Source organism: Phoxinus phoxinus, assembly GCF_949152265.1.
Source record: "Phoxinus phoxinus genome assembly, chromosome: 1".
Taxonomy (NCBI): Eukaryota; Metazoa; Chordata; class Actinopteri; order Cypriniformes; family Leuciscidae; genus Phoxinus; species Phoxinus phoxinus.
The window spans coordinates 23712603-23723961 of NC_136876.1; the positions used below are offsets into that span (position 1 = coordinate 23712603).

The 11359-nt window shown below is 35.9% G+C and overlaps 1 protein-coding gene across 1 annotated transcript; it reads right to left on the bottom strand.

Moving 5' to 3' along the window:
* Window positions 1-273: 273 nt before the first annotated feature.
* On the bottom strand, window positions 274-9756 carry eps8l1a (EPS8 signaling adaptor L1a). The gene is made up of 17 exons (XM_079613001.1): window positions 9341-9756; window positions 9054-9206; window positions 8697-8743; window positions 6876-6963; window positions 6691-6743; window positions 5577-5718; window positions 5398-5486; window positions 5160-5234; window positions 4848-4996; window positions 4419-4563; window positions 4050-4081; window positions 3859-3967; window positions 3394-3531; window positions 3176-3302; window positions 2005-2170; window positions 1770-1902; window positions 274-597 (listed from the first exon to the last, which is right to left on the bottom strand). Exons 4-17 carry the CDS (start codon window positions 6961-6963, stop codon window positions 511-513), a joined length of 1533 nt encoding a protein of 510 aa, XP_079469127.1. The 5' UTR covers window positions 8697-8743; window positions 9054-9206; window positions 9341-9756; the 3' UTR covers window positions 274-510.
* Window positions 9757-11359: the final 1603 nt, after the last annotated feature.

The following is an 11359-nucleotide window of genomic DNA, read 5'->3' on the forward strand; positions in this document are numbered from 1 at the left end:
TGCACGTGACGTCACTAAATTTTATATTTAATTCAGCAAGTGACATCCAACTATCGTTTTCAAATTAAAACTTTTTTTCCCCATAATTTTTAGTAAAATACAATAAACTTGTACATCTTTCAATTCATTAAACGATGGAAAGGCAAGTTGGGTACATTGCATTCTGGAATACAATACTCAGTGTGCTCTGGTTATTGCCTATACTGCACATTCAAAAATGAATATGGTTTAAAAAGAAACAAAAAAGAAAAGAAGAAGAATACTTTATTTTTTCATTCATTTTATTTATCATTAAAATACAATATTTAAAGGAATATACAGGGTTGAATTTATATATGTTGAGTTAAGCGGTAATGGTGAAATATATATATATATATATATATTATCAATAACATAAAAACAACAGATATCATTATGGTTAAATAGCCTAGAACTTAAATCATTCCACATTTGTCTGTTAAAGCATTGGCATAAATCCTTGTCTGAATGTGTGAGTGAAAGTGATATCCATTAAAAGTCTCCACCCTCTGTTTTCAGATCAGCTTTAATCTTCTGTTTCTTCATTATGGTCTCCAACTCAGTGGCCTTCCTCACATCCTGCAAACGGGTGACACAGATAATGAAGATAATCATCTTTCAATTCTTATCAATTCTCTCTCTTTTTTGGTTTGTGCTGTTTATTTCCAGACACTTTAAATGGGTGGTTGATTATGATTTCACTTTTCTAACTTTAGTTAGTGTGTAATGTTGCTGTTTGAGCATAAACAACAGCTGGAAAGTTGCAAAGGGAGATATTTTCTTTTAAAGAAAAAGCTTTTTAAGGACTACAACACACGGCTGGTAGGAACTAAATGAGCTTCCTCCCGGCTTAGTGACATCACTAACCCTAAAATTGACATAAACCCCGCCCCCAGAACACGATTTATAGATTATCATGACAGAATATGCTAATCAATGACTAGAAAATAATAAGCTACATAAATTCATCAACTAACCATTCAGAAATGTTGTTTACATGTTGTCACTTTATAAAAGTAGTTGAAAAATGTCTCCCAGTTCGTCCGACATTGTCTTGTTGTAAAAATACCATCTGATCATTCCTCTTTAGATAACAACTTTTCATTTGTGGGAAGCAAGCCAATATTCTCCTGTGCTCCAAAGCATTAAATGACTTTTCACAGTGAAGTAGCTCCCCAATACCAGCAGCTAAAAAGGCTCCCCACACAATGACACAGTCTCTTCCTCCATACTTCACTGAGGTCGAGATGCATTTTTCTTTATATTTCTCAGCAGATTTTTGAAGACACCGCTTTGGAGCATCACCGTGCAACTGGTGTTTAATTGTGTCATCACTCCCCACACAACTTCCCATTTTCTGCCAAAAACTCAATTCTGTCTCTCTGATGTTTTTCTGAGAAAGCAATGGCTTTTCAAGTAGTGCATTTGCTTAAATTTGGCTAATTTCTTGACCATTCATTTGTGGTTAAGTAAATTAAAAGCTTAGTGTTTGGCCCATTTTATTTTGCCCAGGAGTGTAGGGTAGGACTTGATTTTGTCCATCTGGAAATAATTGGATGGTTGTGATTTGCTATTGCTGTGATCTCATGTATGACAAGTTGTCCTGCTCTCGCACCAGTGAACAACACATCTACAGAAAAGTTGTTGCAAGAGGGAGGGGAAGGTTTTTTTTCCCTTCTGAAACTGCCAAAGGGAAACATTAAAAGGTATGAGAAGTATTCTGTGAATGCTTCTGGGAGTGAGCGATGTACCTCCAGCAGTGCTTTCTGCACCATGATCTGGCTGTAGACTCTGATGCCCTCTTCTGGACAAACGTGACGCAGCTCCTCCTTATTCAGAGAGAAGAGTTGAGCTCCCGTTAGGACACCCAGACTCCGTACAGTGCTGAGACAGAGATAGAGATCACAACATGAGCAAATTTTAGAGGTCTTATATCAGTTTTAGCTCCAGATCATAATCATGTCCAGATGTGTGTGTTTTACTCACTAATCTTGGAAGCCTTTGGCCTTGAGCCACTCCTGAACCTCAGCTGTGGGAGAGTGATAGTCCAGTGGTGCCGTTGTGTCATTCACTTTATTAATTACCACTGGTCGTACTGATGCTGCTCTACCATTGGCCAGTCGCTGCAAGAGCTCATCATTCATCAACATTGCTGTTAACACACATAAATATTACAGTAAGAAATAAAATAAAATAAAATATACATTTGTGATATTTGGAGATTTATTATATTCTCTGATGAATATAATGTAAGAGACAATGTAAAGTCAGTCGGTCAATATAAAGAAATCGCAGAGAGTGTAATCAGGAGAAATCTTGTATCATTCAGTGTGTTGTTATTGTTAACTAAAACTAAAGCTATTAAAAACAAATTAATTGAGATAAAGCTGAAACAAAATAAACCATATATTAGATGAAACTAAAACTTGATTTTAAAACGTTACCTAACTGAAATAAATAAGTTTATGTTGAAGTACTAAAATGACTAACTGAAATTAAAAATAATGAAAGATATAGAAATAATATAAAAATAATAATACAAATAACAGAAGCACATTAAATTAAACTAAAGTTTAATAATATTATTAATACTAATAATATTCAAATGAAATATAATTTAAGATATAACTAATAGTATATAAATAATACTAAAATAACACTGGTATTATTCTGAAGGAGGGTTATTTTGTGATACTGACCATATTACTCATCCAGCTTGTTAAACAACTTACCAAATAAATTATTATAATATAATAACTAATATAATCAACATGGATTTGAATTGAATTATCATTTTATTACGTAAGGGAAAAAAGAAACCCCAGAATGCTACATGAAGCAAGGACACTGCTGCCAAAGAAAATGACCAAACATACAGTTTAGCGGCCATATTTGTAAGGGTACATATGTATATACAAACATATTTGATTGAAGAATGTAATGATTTACTTATTAGAATCAAGTATTCCTGAGAGTTGCGTACTATTTTATGAATAAAATTAATTTTGAATGACACAAATCAGGTTTTGACTTGACCATCCTCTATAACCTCAAAGTATTTCACTTTTTAATCATACTTTGAGAAAAAGGCATTCGTGAGACTGTAGTGACTGGTTAGAAGTGACTAATTTACAAGTACTGCGGTAAGAGACATTACCATTCTCTCCGTCGCCTCCAATTGGTGGCATACTTTGAGGGCGTGGATCATGACGGACTGCTTTTCCGCCTGAGGAATTGGGTGCAGCATAAAAAGAGATTGCTCTCGTTGGAGAGATAGGAGATTTCTATAAAAATATGATAGGAATTAGTTTGTGACTGAGCATGTGAGTGTGTTATGTGTTGCTGATTGCTTGTGTGCGTGCGAGATTCCTTTACCATGGACTGGTTGCGCATTACTATGTTGGAAGTGTCAACTTCTGCGTGATTGATTGGCTCAAGGATATTGTGTGGAACAAAGCCAATCTGACCGTAATCGTTCTTACATTTCCACCATCTCTTTGATGACTCTAACACCTGAGACAGAGAAGATAAGAAAGACAGAGAGACAAAGTGATTGAAAATGAGGGGAAACGGAGTGAACTGGGAGCATGTGTCAGTGGTAATTTCCAAGAGGAAGCGAAGATTACTATACAGATCATCAACGGTTAGGCTACAGTAAAATGTGTGCTAGGAACTCTTTTAAAATAATAATAATAAAAAGAATTTTGGTCAGCAAATATGGAAATAATTAGCCAAACCAGAACTATTTTATATTGTAGTGTATAGGAATATAAATTGTCAAAAAATATAAATGGAAATGGAAGTTGTAGGAAGCATTGCTGTTGTGTCTATGCAAAGTACCTCCAGAGTATCTCCCTGTAAGACTGAGAGCTCACTACTGTTTCGTGCCACAAAGTCATAACTGCAGCGATACATCCTTTCTTCATTAGGAGGCAGAGAGTCTTCCATCCTAGACCACAATCACACACACAATAAGACAAAGTACCATCACAAAGACCCCGCACACACACAGCTGACTGCTCCATACTAACCCATCATGTTCCTGGTGTACAGTTAGACGTGCCTGATTAAGTACCCGTGGAAAGAGAAAGGAAGGTGATGAATATAGTTTATACAATTCAATACAATACAATGTTTATTTACAAACTTATTTACAATGTTTATTTACAACTGAAGTTGACCAAAGTGCTGTACAAGTAAGAGAGGAGAATTTTTTTCAAACAATAGAAAACAATAAAACACAAGCTGTAAAATAGGTGTCAAGATATATTAAACACCAAATAAAATAAAATGAGTCTTAAGAGTAGACTTAAAAGTAGATAAAGTTGGGGCAGTTCTGATATGATATACAGTTCCGGTTTTATGGTTGTGCTTTTATCAGGGAGTGTAAGGTCTCATACCTGCGGAGTCTGTATAAGAGCTTCATGTTTGTGCTGGGACTCAATGGGGTCCTCAATTGGTTGTCCATGCGCATCTATGACCATAGGCTGCCAACCATCCAGAAAGACAGGTTTGTATGGAGACACAGTCTCACTAAGTTGAGAGCTGACAAACACACATTGGAGATGGTCAACCAATCTTAACTATGGGAGAATTTTCCCCTTTATGATGTGCTTTTTTTGTAGCTTAAACACTACCATCCCCATTCATTGAATGTAATATCATAAATTCAATGTAGCAACTAGCACTTATTTTTTGTTCTTTTATGTAGGTAGTGGAACAACATGAGGGTGATTAAATAATCCATTTAAGCGGGGTTCAAACTCAAAGCAAATATTCTAGTAGTATTATTTCCATTCAAGTTTAAATCCAACAGTTTTGTTACTGACAATGGCAGGGTCCAGTTTGGCCCGAGTGACATCCACAGTTGTTTCTCTTGCTCTTTTAGATTCTGCTGTAGTAGAGAGATCGCTCCACTGGTCAGAGCGGGGCTGGAGACCGTTGCTGCAAACTTAGGACCACCTGTGGTCTTCACCATCTGGTAAACATATAACAATAAACCATATACTATATAATATACCATATAATATGGCGATTACAAATCCTTTCCTTATTTTGTGGAAAAACTTCATATGTTAGCTGTAGTTTTTTAATTAAGCGTGTGTATAGGTGTGTCTCTGCTGTGTGTGTAATTCTATTACCAAGTCCAAAGGGATGAAGATGTGGTGCAAGAGTTCTTCTGAGGTTGGCTCTGAGATTTTCATCTTTAGACGGTCCTACAACAAACACACATACATACGCATTAGGCAAGCACAGCAGTTTTATGAAGTTCTTGAAGCTGTGATTTTGCACGCACGCACACACACACACACACACAAACACACACACACACACACGCAAATGCAGGATTTAAAACTATTTATTAATATATTATCTTACCAATAGACAGAAAGAATATTTCATCTTCTGAAAAATATCCACAAACTCCTGTTCTGATGGCGGGGTCGCTGTTTGCGTGAGAAGGCCATCTAAAAACATAGATGTTTAATATTTATGATTTTATGATGTTTCTGAAGGTCTTGGATAGGCTTGTGAAGTATGGAGGTCATCGCTCTCACCATCCTGCTTTTTATTCTTCTTGCGACTCTTTTTGCGACTCTTTTTCATGCTCTGTTGCTCCAGATCGTTCTTAGCCACTGCTGTCGCCTGCAGACGGGCCATGAAACGCTCCACATCAGCAAAACAGTGGTTCACCAACTCCTAACAGAGGGAGGTGTAAAAAAGGAGTAAGCTGTAAGGTTTTAAGCGATAAATACACTTACTCAAATGCAGTGGCTTTCCATGTTGCTTTTAAGCACTTTCATTCCTTCTAAAAACTAAAGTAACATCATATTTTTTAGGTTGGGGCAACTTGTCACAATTTTTATTGAGGTAAGTTGTCATGCGTTTTACAGATTGTGATTTCATACAGTTTATTAACCATAATTTTGCTGTTCAAAATAGTATCACATTTTTGTATTTTATCTTTTACATATTTTCCTGAATTGTCTTATATTTTTATATGTGTTGTTTTGCTAAAAAAAAGAAGAAGACCTATAATAGGATGTTTAAAGGGATAGTTCACTTTAAAATTAAAATTCTGTCATCATTTACTCACCCTCAAGTTGTTTCAAACCTGTATTAATTTATTTCTTCTGCTGAACACAAAGAAAGATATTTTGAAGAATGTCAGTAACCTAACAGTAGTCTGTACCCATTGACTTCCATAGTATTTTTTTTTCCTACTATGGAAGTCAATGGGTACAGACTACTGTTTGGTTACTGACATTCTTCAAAATATCTTTCTTTGTGTTCAGCAGAAGAAATAAATTAAAACAGGTTTGAAACAACTTGAGGGTGAGTAAATGATGACAGAATTTTAATTTTAAAGTGAACTATCCCTTTAATGGCAGCGTCCATAGTGACAGCTTACCCCATCTACCAAAAATAACAGGGTTTGTTACAATGTGCGTTCAATGAACTGTACTTTTTTTCTGGGCAATAATGGTGAAAATAATCGCAAACTACTTGAGTTTATACAGAAACTCTTTAAATAAATGTCTAAATAAAAAATCCTTAGAAATATTCAGTAAAAAGTGTGACAACTACGGTCTCTGCTAAACAAAATCTAAAATACTGATGGATTTTTGGGGTCTGCAAACAGGCAATGTTAAATTTAACAGTCAAACTTACAACTTCTCTCTGTGCGTGGATCAGATGTATATCCGTTTTCACTCCTCCATTTACTAAGATAAAATGAAATATATATAAAATGTATATATTGTCAAAAAGTATATATTGGATATTTTTAATCAAACAGAAATACAGATATAAATGCATAAACATATATATATACACACATATATATGCATATATACCTGTGGGACCGGGGTTAGAAGCTGTGTCGTTTGAAGGTACTTTGATCGGCTTTGACAATCTCCTGGGAATAACTTGAGGAGCAGCCATCTTAGAGATTGAATAAACATAAACGAAGGTTATATAGAAAGTATTTACTGTCTCTGTCATCCAATTCAAAGCTTTGCCTAGTCACCTGCTCACACGTAAAGTCAGAGCTGATTTGGTTCAACTGTAAACGAGTCACAATTACAGCAAAACCATGGAGAAGGTGGACAGATATGTTCCTTTTTAAAAAATAAATCTAATTAAATGATATCTCCAGTTCCTTGGTCACCACTTTAAGTGAGACAAAACTTTCAACCTTCAGCATTAGGCTACCACAGCCCATATCAAAGAGGATTATTAGGCAATGGACTATTGGGAAGAAAACATTAGATGCTGTAGACAATTTCATTCAGTTGAGCTGGCAAGTAGACAAAAAGTGAGAAGAAGTGCCAAGAAGCTTGAGAGAATCTCTTTATATGGTTTAATAAAATAATCCTCAAGATTTGGATACCAGAACTCCCTATAATTAAGACACGTCTATTTAGATTTTCTTTGTTTTTTTTGCCAAACAAACAAACAATGAATGGCTTGTTTGTAATAAATAAGGTCTTGGCAAGATCGCTTAAGAGTTTCAATCGTTCATTGTTTAAGACTCTGGGATAAAGAGGGTTGGCATTCCACACATAACCAACACATTAGTCCACATTAGCTTCTCATTCAGTCACATCTGTGGCCTCTGACTAACTGAAAGCCATGGTCAGATCTTTGTGATCAATGAGCTTTTTGGTCGTGGACTGTTACAGAGTCACATGACATTTCTTTTTAGGATAAAATATCATGTTTAGTCCTGTAAGTAATGTAATAAAGTAAAAAAATACATTATCACAGTTTACAAGGAACGATTGCCAAAACGTTTTTCATTATAACTTTTACAGCTGGATTTGAATGTCTGAGGCCACTCGTAAAAATATTTTTGTCTCGTGTATTTTTCTGTTTACTTCAGCATCCCTGCAGCCTTAGGACAAGCAGTTTGAAAAATGTATGGATGATTGGGAATAAATCAAATTAACTGATATAGCCACTAGACCACATAACAATGTAAGCCTTCACCAGTTTGTGCAAAAAATAAATGATCCTTTTTTATTTCAAGGTTTAGATTATATTTAAAATGTATGTCTATATTTTTATAATAATATTACAAATCACTGTATTCCTGAAAACTTCAAGAACTCCATTAAAAGCCCAACACAATCACAATGTTAAAATCACTGCATTGACTGAACACTCTTCTGTTGTTTAGGAGGTGTGGCAGCATCTATGCTCAGTATTTCTAACACAGCTGCTATTATTAGCAGAGATCTATTCAACAATTTGTTTGCATTAACACTGTCATGTCATTGTATCGCCACATAATAACCAGACACAAAATATGACAAGATAGGAGATTACAGCGCACTGAACATTGCTGTAGTTCAGCGAATCATTTTTAATCCTTGAGAGAAAGCATTGATTTATTACCAATATGCATCACAACTAACCTCTGCATGGGGATATTCAATTAATGAATCAATCAATAATACTATTTATTAGCATTACCAAACATGGACGTTTTATTATTATTTTAATTTAATACTGTGAAGCTGCTTTGATACAATCTGTATTGTGAAAAGCGCTATACAAATATTCTTGACTTGACTTGACATGTGACTATAAAAGCAATAGAGCAGTTGCCTAATTGCTATAATATTAATGTAAAGTCTCAATTTCTTTAAATGTTTAGTTTAAAATAGTCTTACCGTGTGTTGATGTGTACACCTCCTTCTGTCACATATTCTGTTTACACCTAATAGAGAAATGCAAGAACAAGAAAAACTAGTTGATCTGTTTAACTTGAAGAAAACCTGGACTTCCTCTCTCTCTCTCTCTTTCGCTCTCCTGAGTTTCAGGATATGGAGAGAAACCAGGTGGAAGTATGTTAATACATTCCAGTGACTGCATTCCTCTGAGAAGCAGTAAACGCAATAGATCTTCAGATAGATTTTTATGAGAGTTTGCCAAAAGAAACTTTGATGGGGCCCAAAATAGATTAAAAATTTTAAGTAACACATGTATTCACACATAAAGACAAGTGAAAAATATTAGTAAATACTCACAGTGCCACAAACTGTCTTTGGTGAAGAACTGCGATGTTGCCGCTTCAGTTCAGAGTGTTCAGGCTAGGCTTGTTTGTCTAGATCTGTCATTCTCCTCTCACCCAGCCCTATCTCTCTCTCTTTTTTTTTTCCTAGTCCACTGTTCCTCTGTCACTTACAGATGTGAAGAAATGAAAGCTTTAGTGTAAAGTTATGCCAGGAAGACTCAAAGAATGTTACGTCACTCATTACTTTCTGGCCAATCCAATCACTATCTAATACTTGGAGTATAAAAGATTGTTACCTACACATGTTTAAGTTCGCAGATGATGTCGCAAATATACACCTCCTCCATCCTCCCCACCACCACCACCAGGATGGTCCTTGTTCATACCTCCCCGGGGGTAGGCTGCGCCCCTGCCTTCATCTTCAGGCAGGATATGCAGAGTCCGCTACCCTCCGAATGTGAACGGACAAAGAACTTTACCATCCAATGTTTTCATTTTTTGGTCTATTAATTAATAAATGGCATTGTGATATCATCTCGCCTTCCGAGTCTTTCTGGAAGAAATGCTGTTACCAGTGTTTAATAGTTACAGTTAACTCATATACTTTTATCTGTCTTTGTCAGTTTATGTTTGCTGTCACCCCCCAATACAATTAGTCATAATATCTTACAACAAAGTATTTGTTTCACAGTTTGTATTGCTAATGTAATGGTGTTGTTGTTGTTGTTGTTGTTTTGCTTTAAAAAAAAAAAACTTTATTTGTTATGAAATATTTGTTATAGCCTACTTCTGAAATTCTGTAAATGTAGCTTTTTCAATTGTTGTAAAAAGTGCAAAATCAATTAATTATTTCAGTCAAACATAATCAGGAAACAGCTATCATTAGTTGGGAACACTTCACACACTTAAGTAACCTCTCACTTGCAGCCGACGTCACAGTTACGTCACGGCGTTAGCTGGAGGCAAAACAGAGTGAAAACTGGAGGCGGCCAATACAAACCACAACCAGCACAGATTGAGCTATATAATAATTATTATTATTATCAAATGTCATCTTGTTGTTGTGTTGTTGGGTTCTAGAATCGACGGAGTACAGGCTCCAATTTAAAATTTTATCGCATAATGTTTTCTAAATTATTGTGATTATTTCTGAATCATCTATGATTGTTGTTTTGATTGATTGTGACTAGACTTTTTGAAGAACCTGGTAAGAAAGGGTAATCAAATAACTTACAAAGTTAAACACTGAGTGTGCTGTTAACTTACATCCGAATCTTTATTTCTAGAAAATATTCACATGATTAAAATGGCACCGTAATGTTACTCTTTACATCGTCATCGTCTTCTTGGCGCTGGATATGCAGAACCTCGGATCGTACCACACAAGTCTTATACGTGAGCATTTAGTACATAGTTAAGGCATCTAAATATGTATATGCCCTCAGTTTCTCTTTACGCTCAGTTTCTCTATCGGGTCGGTGTAGAAGGCCATTCGACTGGAGGAAGCGTTACCGTTAATCCTGTCAGATCGTCCATCATTGAGTGAGCGTGTAACGTTATGGTCGGACTCAGCCAATCTGGTTCCGTTGTTCTGTCGATGTAGCATACTTTGTCAGAATAGCATACCGGAAGTTGAGTTTTATAGTGGGGTCTGTCAATTTAGCCTACTTTGTCAAAACTGCATACCAGTGTTTGTGAAGGGTATGCTTCTTTGATGGCCCCTGGTTTAATACAAATGCAGTTTATAAAGGGGTATATTAATAAAAATACAGTTTAGGGGTATGTTGTTGGTAATGTGTATATAATATGCGATATAATACACCAACACTTACCGCTTGTAATCTGGTATGCTGAAATGATGGTTTAAATTCCACTAATTCCACTGCTGCGCATGCGCATTAACCGAAGGTATCCCATTCTGATGGGTATGGTGTTCCGTCAGAACACCGTCCGTTAAAATTTAGTTTTGCAAATAACAATCGCGGTCCTGGACAGTGAGTGACCTTGTACATTAAGATAAAATCGGATTGTCTCCGGTCATTCTTAAAAAAACAAGCTAACAAAACTTGCAAACTAGCGTTAGTGAAGCGGCCAGACGGATCTTTCTGCCTCCACCTAACGTTATGCTCCGCCCGACCAAACAGTTGCTGCAGTATTTAAGGACTGACTGGCGCCCGCAAAAAAAAACGTCACAATGTTTACTAACTGAAAAGGGGCCTTGTACACCTTGCCAAGAAGAGTATACATTATTTTCATCCTTCCAGGAACTGTGAATAAAATTTTACATGACACTTACAGTAATTGCATTTCTTAACCCCC